At 46.0% G+C, this 19719-nt stretch overlaps 1 protein-coding gene across 2 annotated transcripts in view; it reads left to right on the top strand.

Annotated features, from left to right (window-relative positions):
• Window positions 1-1973, top strand: part of SETD3 (SET domain containing 3, actin N3(tau)-histidine methyltransferase) — a 387484-nt gene extending 385511 nt beyond the window's left edge. For both annotated transcript variants that reach the window (XM_069208287.1, XM_069208286.1), the window contains exon 13: window positions 45-1973. In XM_069208287.1, the coding sequence (XP_069064388.1) occupies window positions 45-497 (453 nt within the window). In that variant the 3' untranslated portion in view covers window positions 498-1973. The remainder of the gene's footprint in view (window positions 1-44) is intronic.
• Window positions 1974-19719: the final 17746 nt, after the last annotated feature.

Below are 19719 nucleotides of genomic sequence, written 5' to 3'. Positions count from 1 at the left end.
AGCATGGTTTCATATTTCAAACATTTGACTTCATCTCGTTTCAGGATGACAAATTCTTATTAGAGCAGGATGACCTTACCTGTCACGCAAAAATGGCCATCAAGCTGCGATCAGTGGAGAAAGAGATCTTGGAAAAGGCAGTCAAAAGCGCAACCGAAAATAGAGTGCACTACACGAAGCAAATGGAGGACAATGCGCCTCTCCCAGTTTACGAAGAGAGCAACATTGCCTTGCTGGAGAACTCTGTGGCGGACTCGAAACTCCCACTGATCCTGAGAAACCTTGACAATGTCAACGAGGAGCAAACCGAGTGTAAGATTAACGAAGCCATGGCAATCTCCGAGATCAGAGAGAACGGGTTTCTAAACGGCGGAGACTTATTACCAAACGGGACCACACCTGAGAAAGAGACGGTGGCTCACGAGGAGTGCCTGTCAGAGACAGTAGAAGACAAAGAAGCTCCAGAGGTTATGGAGGAGATCAAAATACAGCTGTAAAACACTTTGACTTTACTGTGGAATCTAAATCTGCAGAAGTTAATGAACAGTGCGTTCAAATCGCTATTACACTGTTTTCAGCAGAAAGGAAACAAAGGGTTTGCTGCTTTTCCTAGAACTTTTTTTGTTAGTTATTTAAGAGTTAACGCTGTTCGTGAAGTGTGAGAATATGCATAGATATGTAATGATCTGAAACATGCCCTTATTTTTCTCTGTGTGCAAGAAAGCCTTTACCTTTTTCCTTTGCCTTTACCTCGTCATCTCCACCATGTGAGTACCAAAGTTTGAATTCCTGACACCCACTTTGCCTGGCAAATAAGAACTCGTGCTGCTGTGTGAAGGGGGACCTAGAATGGAGTAGATTGGAGGTTTGCATGTATAGTTTGCTGGGAAAGGATGAAACCTTAAAGCCCAGTGAAGAAATTGAGAAGCAACCCAAGTGGCAATCTTCTTTTCACGTTTTTAAGACATATCTTGTGCTTTTTGTTATTTTTTCTAAGTCTATTTGAGAGTCCTACAAAGGCTGTGGGATAGGAGTTTGCATTGAAAATTTAAAACTCTTCAGTTAACGCCCAGTCATCCGGGCCTTGCATATTTTTGCACTGCTTATATTTTGGTGCATGTTAAGCATATGTAAGAAGTCTATTTTAGAAAAGGATACTCTTTTGGGCGATTTTGGAGACCACCATTTACCTCACAGGAGAACGTCTTTTTCGAAGGGGCACTCTTCTACCCTTTACGAGTGTTACGCAGAGTATATATCTTTTGCTATTACCTCCCATTCGTCCTATCACACACACATCTATGTAGTAGAGTGACCTTCCTGACATCCCTCTGTATAAGAGCATGACAAAAGAAGGACTCCCCTGTTCTGCTTTATAATTTAATTAAAGTGTAACACAAGTACACAAAGAATAATCGATGAAAGATATTTTTATTCTAGCAGTTTTATGCAAAAAGGTTTGCCATTATTGACATTTTTTTGTTGTTGCTTTTTTGCTTTTCTGGTTAGGGATGATGGCTTTAGTTTTAGGTTACAGCTCAGACAGCCAAAACAACCCGAAAATGCTTAGGAGAAATTACATTTATTGCGTTCACTAAAAAGGCACAATCATTATTTAATTGTTGTTGATAATCTTATCTGTTCATAATGCAGTAAAAATGGTAGTCAGTTTTTTTGTTTTCTATTCAAGAGAGCACATTTTTAGTTTTGATTTCAAAGTACCAAACTCTTTATTTTGCTTACTTTTTAAGTTGTAAAAACATTTTATTTTAAATACGTGAATTTTATTTACAGTGCAATATTGACAATAGGCATCACTAGTAACTCACTCTGAAAAGAGGTACTGCCAGATTTGAACTTTGTTCTGTTTGAGGTTTCCCTCCACTTATTATTTAGGTTTTCACAATAGCTGAAGGTTTTGAAAACTAACCTTTTGACTAAAATCATTATTAAAAAGCTAAACGGCATTAAAAGGTTGAAGTTTATTTTTCATTTATGTAGTTGCATTATGAATCTTTTGCAGAGTACGAATCATTTTATTCAAATGTTTTGCTGATTTCTTTATGTACCTTGCCAAATTATTTCCATGTTGACCCTAATCAAGGACTGTAGTGATGGCTGCCACAGAATATTATGGATGCCACCCACATGGCTCTTTTGCTTTATTTAGGATCGAACCGTTTTGTTTGTTTTCTTTGGTATCCAGTGAGGGATATACTTTGGTTGATGAGTGCCTCAGAACTTTCTCTTTCATAGGTTACTCACGTGGTTCTGGGGCAAAAGAGGTATAAACAACTACAAATAAAGCAGTATTTTTGGCAAGGTGGCTTTTATTCTTTTTGGCTGCCTTGCTCCAGCTGGGGAAAAAGGCTCCTGCGCGCCCTGTTGGGGGCTTGTGCTCTCATTGGATGGCCACAACTTCAAGAGAAATGTTGCGCTCACAATTACAGATCACGCGGACATTGAGGTATAATGGGGTAAATAACAAAAAAAAAATGATGGTTGCTTCAATCATTTTGTCGCCAGCGCGACCCACTTATGCCTGTGAAAGTCCTGTGATGGCACAGGGGAACGAGCAGGCTCTTGTGAGAGACCTCGACAATCGAAAAAAACACTTTTTAAAAACGTATTTTTTTTTTAGAAAAGTGCGAGGTGTGAGTGTCTGTGGCAGTTTTGCCACATGTGGGCAGTTGATTCTGTGACTAACCCAAACTGCGCTTGGCAAAAACCATGTAGAGTGGGGCAAGGTGCAGGGGTACTCCAGGGGATATGGCCATAGGCCAGGCCCACAGCCAACTCCAGGCCACACATAGCCAAAGTTCCTACAGTAAGGTTTGGTAATAAAATATTATTTTATGTAAAAAACAAAAAAAAAGCCTAGAAATTCAACAGAAATAACCAGTGGTTAAAGTGACTACATAGGTGAAAATGTTAGTTTCAACTTAACTTTTTGTCCTGAAGCAATACTGAAATTCAGCAGTTATAGTTAACTGAAGTAACAATAAACTTGCGTTCTTGCTATGCATGGCTTGCAACGTCACATATTGTGTTCTAAGACATCATTGACAACATCAGTGATGACAAAGGAAATGACATTCAGGAAGACAATACTGTGCATGGCGGGGCGCAAATTATAGTTTCTTGAGTTAACTAGAACTGGTGATTTTCAGTGTTTTTCTAAGTTAAAAATATCTGATAGAGACTTCTGGTTGCAGAATATTTACCTTAGAATTTCTCCAGGCGTCACATTGGATCTGGAGATTTTTCTTCGAGCAGTACCCTTGCGCACTGTCAGGTGGCGTCAGTCAACTACGCATCCGTCATAGTTGCTGGATATGATGTCGCGTGTCATACTTAAGCACCACCCTGGCGTGCTGACATCAGTTCTTTTCTTTCTGCACCAGCCTACACACAGATCCAGAGAAGCGCTACCCTCAGTCACTTTTTACCTGGATTTTTTACTTTTTACCAATGTTTTTGGAATTTTCTGGTGCATTGAGGATGTCCAAGAAGACCGACTTCAAGCCCTGCGACTCCTGCCACCTTATGATGGTGACGAATCCGCGCCTGGTGTGTTTGTGGTGCTTGGAGCGTGACCGCAACCAGAAGTCATGCTCCAACTGCCGGGCTATGAACCTGAAGGCTTTGAAGGAGTGGTCCCTGAAGCTGCTCGCAGCCTGGGGTCTGGCTCCACCTTGCTCCCAGTCTGTTGAGAGGAACGTCCTGAGACCACTGGCAGAGCCATCACCACCACTCTTCGTCATTTCCTAAATCTTTGGGACATTTGGGTAAGACGACGAAGTCCAAGAAGCACAATCGTTCTTCGACTTCACCCTGTCAGTCAGACGACGCGGATCAAGGAGCATCCTCCTTATGCCTCCATCTTTGGAGCCTATTTCTGGGTTGGTTCCGCACCTCGCCAACTTTTTGGGAGCCAGAACCACCCTGCCCATCTCAAAGAGTTTTACAAGGCCATGCTCCTCATTTTTGAGCAGCAGGCCAACCCTGTTGGGGAGCCCTCGGGCCCCACTGGGTTGGCAGGGGCCCCTTTGGTTTCCGCCCTGGTGGCTTCGGCCTCAGCTCCGAGGGGCACCCAAGGATCCGCTTCTGGATAAGAACCTGCGTCGTTCGTACCGCGACCTTTCTCAATGTCGGTTCAGATGTCGAAGCTTTAGATGCCGTTCGGGCCCATGGGCGGCATTGACTCTGTACTCATTGCCGAATCTGACACGGAGCCGGAAAGACATTGCTCAACGCAAGTTCCGTCTATGGCAGGGCCTTTGGTCCCTAGAGTGGATTTAGACTCTTATTCTTATTGGTCTGAATTTAGCGAGGGTCTTCAAGCTTAGACTACTAGCTGGAAGATCCTACGGACTAGGCTCAGGAACTGGGTGAAGCCAGTGGGTTGGATACCGTACCTGATGCTGGTATGCTTTCGCCCAATACCATGGCTACAGCTGAGGGAGCTCCTTACTCCGTGGAGGTAAGAAGAGCAGCCAAGGTCTTGGGCCTTGAGCTGCCTTCGGTGGCTGTCAGGACTAACCTTCTGACTGAGGTGCTTAAACCTGGGGCTTCCACATCAGATCCCCTTTTGTCCTTTAGCAAAGCCCTCACTGATATCCTGCTGGGAACATGGTCCAAGCACAGCACCGGGGCCCTTGTTAACAGGACAGTCTCCCACCACCATATTACTGCTCCTAACGACCCAGCTTTCCTGACCAAACACTCACCATGGAGTGTTTGGTCATCCAAGCCTCAACTTCCCATGGCTCAATCCCTTCCGCTCCCTCTGATAGGGAATCAGAGAGGCTAGACCATCTTGGGAAGAAGTTGTTTTATTCCTCTAGCCTGGCATTGCGGTCGGTGAACACCGCATGCCATTTGGGCTGCTACACCCACACTTTGAGACACAGTTGCACAAGTGCTGCCACAGGTCCCGGAGGAGGCCCGAGCCATTCTCTACCAATCTGTTGCTGATGTATGAGGCACGGCAAAGTTCCCCATCACATGTGGGCTGGATACAACTGACTCTCTGGGCAGAATGGTTGTGTCAACGGTGGCTTTGAGACATCATGCCTGATTGCATACATCTGGCTTTTCATGGGATGTCCAATCCACTCTGATGGACGTGCCTTTTGATGGCACAGGTCTCTTCGGGGACAAACCAGACTTGGTGCTCGAGCATTTTATGGAGTCTCGGGCTACAGCTCTGTCCCTTGTTCTCTCAGCTGCCCCTCGCTTCCTCAGTCTGATTTTCGCCCCCTGATGCAGCCTCCGAGCCCTCCTGATCCGGCGCTTCCCCAGCAGGGACCAGTTGGCAGCAGGATTCGCCTTCACTTGCCACGACCACCATCACATCAGACAGGTGGGTTTTGCAAATAATCAGAAAGGGCTACTTCCTCCCCTTCAATACTACCCCTCCCTCCATGCCACCACCCTATGATCGCATGACAGAGGATCACCTGTCAAATCTCTACGAGGAGGTTACGGCTCTCTAGGCCATAGAGAGGGTCCCTTTGCCAGAAGTAGTTTGTGGATGTTATTCATGCTACTTTCTGGTGCCCATGAAGGACAAGGGCCTCCTCTCCCTGACCTCTGGTCCCTCAAGCCCTTCCTCAGGAAGGAGAAGTTCAAAATGCTCACTCTTGCGCCGGTCCTATCGGCACTGGACCCATGGAGACTGGATAGTAGCATTCGACTTGCAGGATACTGATTTCCATATTCCCATCCTGCCTGCCCACAGACGTTACTTTTGGTTGGTGGTAGGTCACAGGCATTTTCAATTTACCATTCTCCCTTTTGGCCTTCCCAGCGCCGCCTCGGGTGTTCACAAAAGTGATGGTGGTGGTCGCAGCTCATCTGCGCAAGTTGAGGGTTTCAGTCTTCCCCCAACTCGAGCACTGGCTATTGAAGATGAGCTTGCCCCCTGCTGTCGTCTCCCACCTCCAGACTTCGGTAGACCTCCTGCATTCGCTGGGGTTCACTATACACGTGCTGAAGTCAGCCCTGACTCCATCTCAGATGCTCCCTTTCATCTGAGCTGTTCTGGACACAGTGCATTTCGGGCCTATTCTCCCGAATTGTGAGTCCAGGATATTCAGGCTATGAAAGCGATGTTTCTGCCTCTATTCCGGATTTCAGCGAGAATGACTCTGAGGCTACTGGGCCTCATGGCCTCCTGCACCCTGCTAGTGACTCATGCCAAATGGATGGCATATGTAGGCTCTGCAGTGGGACCTGAAGTTCCAGTTGGCACAGCATTCGGGGAATCTCTCCGACATGGTCCAGATCTCAGAGGGTACCGTGCAAGATCTGCAGTGGTGGCTATTGAACTGCGATTGGGTCAGAGGCAGATCCTGTCCCTTACCCAACCAGATGTGACTGCAGTGACCGATGTGTCACTCCTGGGATGGGGCGACCATATGGGAGGGATGTAGATCATAGGAGTGTGGTGTCTGGCAGAGTCTGAGCTCCTCATCAACCTTTCGGAGCTCAGGGCAATCAGACTCGCATTAAAAGCATTCCTTCTCTCTCTCAAAGGGAAAGTGGTGCAGGCGTTCACTGAAACACCACAGCCCTGTGGTACTGCAACAAACAGGGCAGAGTGGGGTCGTGGACCTTTTGTCAGTAGGCTGTTCGCCTCTGGACACGGCAGGAACCTTAGGGCATATGGTTCAACATCTGGCGGGCTCTCTGAACATCAGAACGGACAAACTCAGCTGTGAATGCCTGGTCGATCACGAATAGCGTCTCTATCCAGAGGTGTAAGAAGGTCTCTTTCAGCATTAGGGAGGGCCTTGGTTAGATCTGTTGGCCTCTGCTGAAAACACGCAATGTCAGCTGTATTGCGTCTTGGAGTTTCCAAGGCTGCACTCGCTCGGCGACACTTTTCGTCTTGAGTGGAACTCAGGCCTCCTTTTAAGCCTTTGCGTCATACCACTTCTGCCCAGAGTTCTGAAGATCAAGGATGACTGGGTCCAAGTCATTCTTGTGGCTCCGGACTGAGCACAAAGAGTATGGTATCCTGAGCTCTTGAGCATGGCCATCGATCCTCCGATCAGACTGCCACTTTGGGAGGATCTTCTTTTGCAGCAGAGGGGCCGATTCTCTACCCGAAGCTGTCCAGTCTCTGACTTCTCGCGTGAAGATTGAGCAGTGGCAGTTAACAGCTTTTGACCTTCCCGCCCGAAGTCTGCAATGTTATTTTGGCAGCCAGGCATCCCTCCACTAAAATGGTACACGCCTGTTGATGGAACAACTTTCATCCACTTCACAATTGTCCAATTTTTCTGCTTACATTGAAAACAATCCTTCCTTGTGGCTATCTCCTCTGCCCACAGTGTGTGTGAGTTACAGGCTCTTTCTTCTAAGCCACCTTTCCCTTCCATCCGCCCAGACAAGGTGTTGCTTCGTACTAGGGCTTCTTTTCTCCCTAAAGTAGTCACACCCTTGAAATAGGCCAATCCATTACATTGCCTACTTTTTACGCGCTCCCACAACCCCGAGGAAGAGGAGAGACTTCACCACCTTGACCCAAAAAGAGCATTGGCGTTCTCCCTCAATGGTACTCAAGAGTTCCGGATGGATGATCAACTCTTTGTGACTTTGTGGGCCGCGAAGAAAGATCGGGCAGTGCAGAAAAGGACCATCTTGAGATGGGTTGTTCTCTGCATTAAAATGTTCTATACTTTGGCTAAGAAGCAACCCCCTGAGGGTTTGCGTGCTCACTCTTCCAGGGCAACAGCTGCCACCACTAAGTTAGCATGCGGAGTTCCAGTATTGGATATCTGTCAGGTAGCAACGTTGGTTCCCTTGCACACGCTCACTAAGCACTACTGCGTGTACAGTCAGGTCCACAGGGATGCTTACTTTGGCCATTCGGTCCTGCAGGACTTCCTCGTATGATCTTGGTTTGCCGACCCACCTCCAGGGATGGTATTGCTTGGGTATCTATTCTAAGGTAAGGAATCTGCAACTAGAAGTCTCTATCAGATTAATTAGTTACTTCCGTTCGGTAAGAATTTATCTAGTAGAGACATATTCTAGTTGCAGATTCCTTACTGACTAACTCTGCAAACTGATTTCTAGGGACAGGAACTTCCCTTTCGGGGCCCTAGTTCTGGTGCACCAGTATCGGTGTTCTTCATGGCTCTGTACTTCTGGGAAGCAAAGTCGTGAAAAGAAACTGACGTCAGTGCGCTGGGGTGGCACTTAAGTATGTCCCGTGACATCATATCTGACGCAGAGTCGACCGACGCCACCTGACGGTGCTCAAGGGTACTGCTCTAAGAGAGACCTCCGGATCCAGACTATCGCCTTGGGAAATTATTAGGTAAGGAATCTGCAACTAGAATACGTCTCTACCCGATAAATCATGACCAAAGGTAAGTAACTTGTTCAACACGTTTAAATTGACATTTTAATCTAACTATAATGTCACTTTAACCATTGGTTATTTCAGTGAATTTCTAGATTTTTTCTTTCAGGGAATATATAATGTGTTTATTTATTGTAAAGTAAGTTATTGTTACCATACCTAACTATAGCGCCACTTTAACTTTTGTTTTTCTCAGGGAAAGTATATGGTTCTTAGCATAAAGTAAAATTTTAAATTAAATTAAATGTTTTTGTTAATTGAATATGTTTTGCATGTGCTACAGGTTTGTAAGAGAATCGGTCAGATGCACCAACTGAATGGGGCAGAGTGATAAGATCTTCTGAGCACAAAATACCTTAAGTATGAAACATGTGTGCTGGTAACATGACTGTGTTAACCTTTTGTTAATACAACACTACTTTAATTTGCTTGTTTAAGTAAAGAATAAATGCTTTCTCTAATTATCTGCCAGTCTTACCCTTCAAATTTGCAGGAGGACTGCTATAACAGTTCTCAAATTGAATGACTGGGAAAATGGCATCTGAGAAAAGAAAAAGTAGACTACAGTGGCAAGGTTTTTTGTGTAGTTTAATCTTCCTCAGTGATAAGGAAATATCCTCCCTTTTCTAAGTTGTGTCTCTCAAAGCTCTACCGTGAGATGGTAGGAAATATTTGGTCAACTAAAGCTTTGGGTCCTTTTGTAAAAAATAGTCTTCCACTCATCATATTTTCACTAAACATATCTGTAAGTAGTTTTGGTGAGTAGCTCACACTGTATGTAAGATTCTACTCCAGAGTGTTATAGTGCTTAGATATATTTAAAATGTATTATGTCTGAAACTGACATTTTCTCCTAACTATAACATCACTTTAATCTACACATGCACATATACATAAATGCACATAAATATATATATATATATATTTGTAGCTATGTATTGGTATATATATATATATATATATATATGTGTGTGTGTGTACATAGATATATATATAATATAGATTCATGCCATCTATAAAGAGGTGGAGTATCATGTGTATATGTGTATGTCGGTATATATGTGTTTGTTGGCATGTGTAGCTGCAGATACACATTCTGTGCATATATCTAGTGTTGGTCTTGGAGTGTTACAAGTTGTTTTTCTTCAAAGAAACTTTTTTCGAGTCATGAGATCAAGTGACTTCTCTCAGTGATAGTGCACATGGGCACCGAGTCCTTTGATAGATTGTTTTCTTTCCGCCGTCGGGTTTGGACGTGTTCCCTCTTGCTCTGGTAGATTTTGGTTTGGTACCATCTGAACTTCTCTATCTTTTTCTAGAACGTTGGTATCATTTTTTAATGGGTTTCTGACTACCCTCGTTCCGATGGTAGCGTCAGGATCGATTAAACGCCTTTTTGGGAGCTCGCGGCCTTCTCGGACCTACTGTGTCATAGGCTCATTGATCGTACTCCATTTTTATTCTGTCCTCAGTGCCACGCCAAGTTCCCCTACACGACCGGCATTCAGTGTGTAACCTCTGCCTCTCTCTGGACCACAAAGAAGAAACCTGCGAGGTGTGTCAATCCTTCATATCCAAGAAAACATTACGGGATCGAGCAAAACTGTTAGAGATGGCGTCGACGTCCACAGAGCAAACGTCTGACATCTTTGGTGAGGAACAGGCCCAGACTGGAGTCTCCATCCGAGACTATGATTCAGACCGTGATTCAGATGAGGACAGCCAGATATTTCCTGCTGAGCAGTACGTGAGTACACCAGACCCTTCCCATCAGAAACATATCACAGAAGGCCTTTGTTAGACCTGAAAACAACATATTGACAACCGACTCTCCGGTTCGACGCCAAAAAAGGCCAAGTCTCACTCCGATGAACAGACTGCCACTCCTATTTCGGCTCCACTTCGGAACCAAGATGGCTACACACCACATCGGAGCCAAAACATCCACGCTCTTCTTCGGAGCCGAAACATCAAAGCTCCTCTTCAGAGTCGAAAAAACGTTTGCCTACAAAGCATGCTGCTACTTAGCCTTCAGCGCATTCATTGGTGGGAAGCAAACAGGTTTCATCTTCAGAACAGGAAACAGATGAAAGAGACATTAGACCAATTCTTGAGGTCATGGACCAAAGGCAAAGGAGAATTAAAATCCAGAAGGATACAGGGAAGAGTATTGCCTCTCCTCCTCCTATAACAAAGAGGAAATTAGCATTCCAACAAGACTTGGAAACTGGCCCTTCACCAGTGAAGATTTTTAAACATATGGAGAAGCCAAAGACTGTACAACAGCCTTCTCCACCACACTCGCCTTATCTTTCCTCTTCTCCACCACCTCATACTCCACCACCTTCACCCACACAATTTTCCACACATTCCACTGTTTCTTCACATGGGGATTATATGGGTGACAATATTTACAGCATGGATCCATTGGATATAAATGATTCTGACCCAATTCCATCCAATGACCCTGATTTGTATCCCACAAGGCCGTCTCCACCTGAGGATACAACAGCCTATAATCAGGTCATTTCCAGAGCAGCCACTTATCATAACATAGAAACGCATTCTGAGCCTATAGAAGAGGATTTCCTATGTAACACTCTTTCCTCAACTAACAAACATTATCTATGTTTGCCAATGTTACCAGGAATGTTAAAACATGGCGCTGACATTTTAAAAGAACCGGTGAAGGCTAGGGTATTAACACCTAGTGTAAATAAAAAATATAAAGCTGCACCATCTGATCCTGTCTTTATATCACAGCAATTGGCACCTGATTCCATCACGGTCAGTGCAGCCAGGAAAAGGGGAAATAGCTAGTCCACAGGGGATGCTCCTCCCCCTGATAAAGAGAGCCGCAAATTTGATGCAGCAGGCAAAAGAGTAGCAACTCAAGCTGCAAGTCAGTGGAGAATTGCCAACTCCCAAGCTCTTTTAGCCAGGTATGACAGGGCAAATTTAGATGAGATGCAGGAGTTTCTTCAATACCTCCCAAAGGAACACCAAAAAAGAGCACAGCAAGTAGTGGCAGAAGGACAAGCCATTGCCAAAAATCAGATTAGATCAGCACTAGATGCAGCTGACACAGCAGCTAGGGGAATTAACACTAGTGTAATGATTAGAAGGCATGCTTGGTTGAGAGCTTTGGCTTTTAATCCAGAAATACAACAAGCGGTCCTTAATATGCCTTTTAATAAACAGCAACTTTTTGGAACTGAGTTGGATACAACTATTGACAAATTAAACCTCAATTTAGAGGAGGGTTTAAGCCAAAACGTCAGAGGCGTCTACGTCCCAACAAAAACAGGGACAACAATATTATCCCAGGGGATCTTTCAGGGGCTCCTATAGAGGACACACTTTCAGATCTAGAGGCAAATCCGCTGCCGCAAGAGGTGCCTCCACCTCATCAAAGCAGAGACTTTCCCTGCATCCCCACACAGCATACATCTCCTATGGGAGGAAGACAGCAATATTTCCATCCTCACTGGCAACAAATTACAACAGATCAATGGGTACTGTCAATTATCCGCAGTGGTTATTGCCTAGAACTTATCTCCACTCCACCAAACATTCCTCCCTGTTCACACAGGCTTTCTCTCGAACACATTGCTCTGTTAAAACAAGAGGTAGAGTCTCTTCTACTCAAAGGTGCAATAGAGATGGTTCCCATCAATCAACAAGGGACTGGGGTATATTCTCTATACTTCCTCATACCAAAAAAGGATGACACTCTCAGGCCAATTCTCGATCTCAGACCGCTAAATCAATTTATCCTGTCAGAGCATTTCCACATGGTCACTCGACAGGATGTCATTCCCTTGTTACAAAAACAAGACTTCATGACAGCTTTAGATCTAAAAGATGCTTACTTCCACATTCCTATACATCCAGCACACTGCAAGTACTTAAGGTTTGTGATAGCGGGCAAGCACTATCAATTCAATATACTACCCTTTGGAGTAACAACAGCACCAATGGTAGTCACAAAATGCCTAGCAGTAGTTGCAGCATACCTTGGAAAACAGTACATACATGTCTTCCCATATCTGGACGACTGGCTAATAAAAACCAACGCCATTCAAAACTGCCAGCAGCACCCGCAATACACAATAGATACCCTACACAGGATAGGGTTTACAATCAACTACCAGAAATCTCACCTTCAGCCAGCACAAATTCAACCATATCCAGGAACAATTCTGAACACTCAGTCAGCATTAGCCTACCCAAATCCACAACAAATTCAAGCATTTCACACTCTCGTATCCCAACTGCAAGTCAGTCAAAACTACACAGTAAAGCTTGTCATGAGGCGATTGGGAATGATGGCATCATGCATAGCAATAGTGCCCAATGCACATCTAAACCTGAGACCACTGCAACAGTGTCTCTCGCAACAATGGTCCCAGGCACAGGGTCAACTACAGGATCTAGTGTTGTTGGACTGCGACACTACAAATCTCTGCAATGGTGGAACCAAACCAACTTATCAAAAGGGCGGCCATTTCAGGACCCTGTGCCACAGACCATAATCACAACAGATCCATCAATGACAGGTTGGGGAGCCCATCTCAACAATCTTACTATACAGGGAGAATGGGACTCAATACAACAAACTTAGCACATGGGCATCAATACTACAAACTTACCACATAAGCCACTTGGAATTGCTAGCAGTGATTTTAGCACTCAAAGCAGTCAGACACAGATCACTCACAAAACAGTGTTAATAAGAACAGACAACATGACAACAATGTGTTATCTGCAAAAACGGAGGGGGGGAGGGGGAACACTCATCCCAATTGTCCTTTCTAGCACAGACAATTTGGAAATGTGCAATTCACAATCACATTAAACTGTTAGCAGAGTATATCCCAGGGACACACAACCACCTTGCGGACTCCTTAAGCAGGACACAGCAACAAATACATGAATGGGAGATTCACCCACGAGTAATTCAATAGTACTTTCACATATGGGGAACACATAGACCTGTTCGCAACAAGCGAAAACACAAAATGCCCAAACTTCGCATCCAGGTTCCGCCACCCTCAATTCAAGGGCAATGTTCTATGGATCAATTGGTCAGGGATATTTGCTTACGTTTTCCCCCCTCTTCCACTAATTCCATTTCTGGTCAACAAAATCCGAAACATCGCTCTCACTATGATACTCATAGCTCCCACGTGGGCATGTCAACACTGGTACACACCATTGTTAGATCTGTCGGTAGTACCACATCAGAAGCTCCCAAACTGACCAGACCTATTGACCCAAAACAAGGGTCAGATCAGGCATCCCAATCCCAGTATGCTCAACCTGGCGGTTGGGCTCCTGAGGTCATAGAATTTGGATACCTACAGCTTCCATTGCAATGTATGGACATTCTAAAACAACCATGTAAACCTACGACCAGGCTGTGTTAAGCAAATAACTGGAGGCATTTTGCATATTACTGCCAACCTATTACCATTAATCAACTTAAAGCATCAGTTCAGGATATTGTGTGCTATTTGCTTCATTTACAGAAAGCAAATCTTGCATATTCCTCTATTAAAATTCATTTGACAGCAATATCAGCCTACCTCCAAAACAGACAACATACCTCTCTGTGTAGAATTCCTGTCATAAAAGCTTTTATGGAAGGCCTTAAAAGAGTTATTCCACCTAGAGCTCCACCAGCTCCTGCATGGAATCTTAACCTTGTGCTCACAAGTCTTACGGGTCCACCATTTGAACTCATGCACTCTTGCGCCCTTCAATTTCTCTCATGGAAGGTTGCTTTCTTGGTAGCAATTACTTTCTTAAGAAGAGTAAGTGAAATTTAAGCATTCACTTTAGAAGAACCCTTCTTCCAAGTACACAAACACAAAATTGTACTTAGGACTAATCCACATTTTTTACCCAAAGTGGGTTCACCGTTTCACATAAATCGGTCATTTGAATTGCCAGTCTTCTTTCCACAGCCAGATTCAGTTGCTGAAAGAGCTCTCTACACTCTTGATCTTAAGAGCTCTCATGTATTATATAGACAGAACAAAAGATTTTAGAAAATCTAAACAACTTTTTGTGGCTTTCCAACAGCCTCATAAAGGTAATCCTATTTTCAAACAGGGATTGGCCAGATGGATAATAAAGTCTATTCAAACTTGCTATCTTAAAGCTAAAATGCAACTATTAGCAACTCCTAAAGCACATTCTACTAGAAAGAAAGGAGCTTCAATGGTATTCTTAGGAAATATACCAATGGCTGACATATGTAAAGCAGCCACATGGTCCACGCCACACACATTTACTAAACACTACTCTGTGGATGTGCTATCTCTACAATAAGCAAATGTTGGTCAAGCAGTGCTTAAAACACTATTTCAACCTACTCCAACTTCTACAGGCTAGCCGCCGCTTACTTAGGAGAGGGACTGTTTTTCAGTCTATGCACAGCATGTGTATCTGCAGCTACACATGCCATTGAACAGAAAATGTCAGTTACCCAGTGTACATCTGTTTGTGGCATGTAGTGCTGCATCTTCACATGCACCCTCCCTCCTCCCCGGAAGCCTGTAGCTGTTGTAGTACTTTATTTTGTAGGTATGTATATACATTGCATGGACATCTTCTTTACTTACTATATTTCTGATGGATACAACTACCTGTGGATTCCTCACCTATTGAATACTCCCATTGCGCCAGCATCCGAAGGAAATCTTCTTCCTAGCTTCTGCACGTCAACGAGGACGTAACAATTGCCCACGCGACGCCGTCTGACATCATACAGGCAATAAGAGGTCCTCGCCGACGTCAGTTCCCTTTTTTCCATGCCATTCGAACAACGGTTTTTCTTCGAGGGAGCTACTGTTACTACTCGACGTAGTTACAGTTATTTTTGCTGTTTTCGCTTTGAGACAGTTTACAATGTCGCAAAGAAGGTCTGGATTCAAGCCCTGCAACGAGTGCGGTGGCAAGATGTCGGTTACGGACCCACATTCTGACTGTTTGTGGTGTCTTAGTTCCGACCACGACGTTGACAAATGTGACTCTTGGCAACAGATTAATCCAAAGGCTTTGAAAGAGCGAGAAGCAAAGCTCTTTTTGGCGAAGTCGCAGAAAAAGGAGAAAAGACATCATCGCAAGTCGTCTTCACTGAAGTTGCATCGGCATCATCGGGATTCCCGGCGCCGTCGAGAATCTCGACGCCGGTCGAGTAGGGAGAGATCGCGATCGAGGTCACCTTCGACTCGACGTCGGAAGACTTGGGAAGTGAGTCCCGCCATCTCTCCCCAACCGCAAACTCCATTAGCATCTCCGACATCCCCGACTTCGCCGACGTCGCCTGTGAATCCTCCTTCTGTGTTCGAGGTTCCTCGGCGTCAAGAGTTTTCTCCAGCTTTGCAGACGTCTGGACCGGCGTCGATGTCGCCTCCAACCCAGGCTCCTCAGTACCCGGCCCCTGGAGCCGATAGTTCCGCATTCTTGAATGCGATGTTCTCCATCTTTCAGCAGATGGCTCCGGGTGGTGGACCGGCTGGTCCTTCGGGCCCTTTGGCCTTCAATATGGGTGCTCCGGCTCCATTACGACCGGCACCTTTTATGCCCTTTCTTCCCATGGGAAATGTGGGCTTGGCGTCGGCGCCTATGGCGTCAGCATCTCAGCCAGTGACGCTGAGTAGACCTGTGGTACCGGTGCCGGAACAGTCTTCTGTCCATCCTTCTCCTCGTTCGGCGCCGAAGACGCCGTTAGATCCGGCGTCTGATGGATCCGAGGAGCGGCGTCAGGCTTCGACGTCTGCTGAAGCCATGTCGACGCCGAGGATAGAGGAAAGACTACATTCGAGGAGGCTTGCTCTTCGCCTCCTTGAGGAACAAGAATATCGGAGACAGACATTAGAAGAAGGAGAGATTGAGGAATCTCGAGAAGATCTCCATGGCTTAGACACGGCTAGTGGTCTGGACACCTCTCCTGAATGGGACTTGTCATCACCTGGAGAGTATACGGAGGAGGCTGCAACATTTCATTCAGTCATCAGGAAAGCAGCTGACTTTTTAGACCTCCCTTTGCCGGTGTCGGAGCCTAAGCCGAACATTTTAACGGAAGTGTTGCATCCTGCCTCAACATCTGCAGAGCCACTTCTGCCTTTTAATGAGGCCTTGTTGGATCCAATCATGGAGATTTGGAAGAAGCCGGTGTCATCTTTGGCGGTGAATAGATCTGTGGCTTGAAGATATCGAGTGGCTCCTGCTGACCCAGGCTTCCTCTCCAGGCACCCAACTCCTGAAAGCCTGGTGGTTCAGGCTTCATGCTCAGCCCGGTCTGCCCCAGGATCATTTCCAGCTGTGCCCTCAGATAGAGACTCTAAGAAAATGGACATTTCATCAAAGAAGGCTTTTTCGTCATGTAGCATGGCTTTGAAATCCACTAATGCTACCTGTATTTTAGGGAGATACATTTACGCCCTGATGGACGAAATAAAGTTGTCTCATACTGAGGTACCTCAAGAAATAATGAGCCTGGTTTCTGATGCTCAAGCAGCGGCAACCCAAGTTATTCAATCTGGGTTAGATACGACTGACTCTGTTGCCATGGCTATGGCTACTGCTGTAGCTACAAGGAGGCAAGCCTGGCTTCGTAGCTCTGGATTCTCTTCTGATGTACAGTCGACCCTCTTGGACCTTCCTTTCGATGGCGATAAACGTTTCGGCTCCAAGGCTGACTCAGCTCTAGAGAGGTTCAAGGAGAGTAGGGCCACTGCGAAGTCTTTAGGCTTGCAAGCCTCTTCTTCTGCTTCCTCCAGACTTTTTAGGAGGTTTAGAGGATTTGGTCGTGGTTCCTCCTCCTCCTCCTTTCGAGGGAGATTCCAGCATCAACCCGCCTCTGTTCTCTCCTATAGATCTTACAGAGGGAGGGGTAGGGTCCGGACCAGAGGAGCCGCCCAGCAGCACTCTGCCTCTTCCTCTGGAGGGGTGCAGCATGGGAAGCAGCCTTAGACTTCCACCAATTCCTTCTCACTCCACTCCTGTAGGGGGGAGGTTATTGAGCTTTCTCCACAAGTGGGAGGTTATAACATCAGACTCCTGGATCACCAGCATTGTGGGGAAAGACTATGCCCTTCCCTTTCGGGAGTTTCCGCCCCCCCATCCCGCCCCGCCCTTCCTACTGTTCAGAAGAGCATCTCCTGTTACTAGAACAGGAGGTTCAAGTCCTCCTTTCAAAGGGTGCGGTGGAGTTGGTTCCAGAGCAGGAGAGGGGTCAGGGTTGTTACTCAAGATACTTCATGATCCCCAAGAAGGATGGTCGGTTGAGGCCAATCCTGGACCTGAGGATCTTGAATTGGTTCCTCAAACAGGAGAAGTTCAAGATGCTGACCCTAGCTCAGGTGCTTTTGGCGCTGAACGATGGAGATTGGATGGTGTCTGTCGACTTGCAGGATGCTTACTTTCATATCCCGATACTCAAGTTGCACAGGAAGTATCTCCGGTTTGTGGTGGGGTCGCAACACTAAAAGTTTGCAGTCCTCCTGTTTGGTCTTACTTCAGCACCTCGAGTCTTCACAAAGGTGATGTCGGTGGTTGCGGCAGAGCTCAGAAGGAAGGGGATAGCAGTATTTCCTTATCTGGACGACTGGTTGATCAAAGCCAAGTCTCCGGAGCTCGTGTTGCATCACCTACGGTCGACAACCCAGTTGTTGTTCGACCTGGGTTTTTCAGTGAATGTGCCCAAATCTCACCTAGAGCCCTCTCAGCGCCTCCTGTTCATAGGGGCAGTACTGGATACAACGTTGAATCGTGCCTTCCCTCCGCCTCAGCGGATTCAGGACATTCAGGCATTGGTTCCAATGTTTCGAAGTGGAGCGTCGTTCCAGTCCTCAAGGTCCTACGTCTGCTCGGTCTGTTCGCTTCTTGCATTCTGTTGGTCGCTCGCAGGCACATGAGGGCTCTTCAGTGGTGCCTCCGGAAGCAGTGGTCTCAACACAAAGGGGATCTCGAAGGATCGATAAAGATGGTGGATTGCGGACGGCAATCTTTCCCAAGGAAGGCCGTTCTTGCAACCTCCGCCGGTGACCACAGTAATAACGGATGCTTCCACTCTAGGGTGGGGAACTCATCTGGGGGACCTGGAGATCAAAGGTCTTTGGTCTCCAGTAGAACAGATGTTTCATATAAATCTGTTGGAGTTGCGGGCAATACGTCTTGCACTCAAGGCCTTCCTCCCATCCCTTCGCGGTCAGTCGGTTCAGGTCCTACGGACAATACTACCGCGATGTGCTATATCAACAAACAGGGAGGTGTAGGGTCGTATCTTCTCTACAGAGAAGCTCTGCGGCTTTGGTCCTGGGCAAAGGACCATCAGATTTGTTTGGTAGCAAATCATCTGGCCGGAGTCTTGAACGTGCGTGCGGATACTCTGTCGCCATTTCTCGACCGATCACAAGTGGCGTCTCCATCCGGATCAAGTCAGTCTAATCTTCCAGATGTGGGGGTTTCCTCGGATAGATCTGTTTGCCACCGGGAGAACTCGCACTGCCCGTTATTTTGCAGCCTCCAGTATCCGGTACAAGGAGCGTTGGGGGACGCGTTTCAGATGACCTGGTGCGACCAGTTGCTTTACGCGTTTCCCCCCATACCCTTGATTCCACTGCAGTGTCAGTGTGCAGCTTTAAACCGCCATTTTGACCTGGCAAGTGCACTCACTTGCCAGGCCCAAACCTTCCATTTTACTACATGTAAGTCACCCCTAAAGTGGGCATATGGGCAGATTGCAGTGTGTTTAAAAGGTAGGACATGTACTGGTGTGTCTTACATGTTCAAATAGTGAACTACTGCAAAATTCGGATTTCTCTATTGCAAGGACTATCTTTCCCACAGGGTAACATGGGGATTACCTTGAAATATCTTTTAGGTGTAATTTTCTATTGGGAATAGATAGAGATGTGGAGTTTGGGGTCTCTGAATTTTAAAATACATCTGTTGATGAAGTTGGTTTTTAAATTGTAAGACTTCGCTTTGAACTTTGCCAACTTCAAAGGCAGAATTGGGTATAAGTACTGGACCTCTGACACCCCCCCCCCCTCCCCCCACACACACAAAGTTAGAATTCTTCTGGACTGAGGACATTCTGCCAGGAAGAAGAGCTAGATGCTGTAGGGGGGACTGCCACTATGCCTGTTGCTCTGCTGTGCTGGCTTGCTGCCTCTGCCCTGGGAGTGAAAGGATTGGACTTTTTTCCTGCATCCTGCTTCCAATGATTTTCCAAGAACGTGGACTAAGCTGGCCTCCTGTTAGTAGTCTCAAGGACATCAAAGGCTTCATCTGCCAACACCTGGGCTCTCCTGCTGAGTCCTGGT

The sequence above is a fragment of the Pleurodeles waltl genome, chromosome 9 (assembly GCF_031143425.1).
Source record: "Pleurodeles waltl isolate 20211129_DDA chromosome 9, aPleWal1.hap1.20221129, whole genome shotgun sequence".
NCBI classification, from domain to species: Eukaryota; Metazoa; Chordata; class Amphibia; order Caudata; family Salamandridae; genus Pleurodeles; species Pleurodeles waltl.
This window is presented reverse-complemented; position numbering and strand designations above follow the sequence as displayed.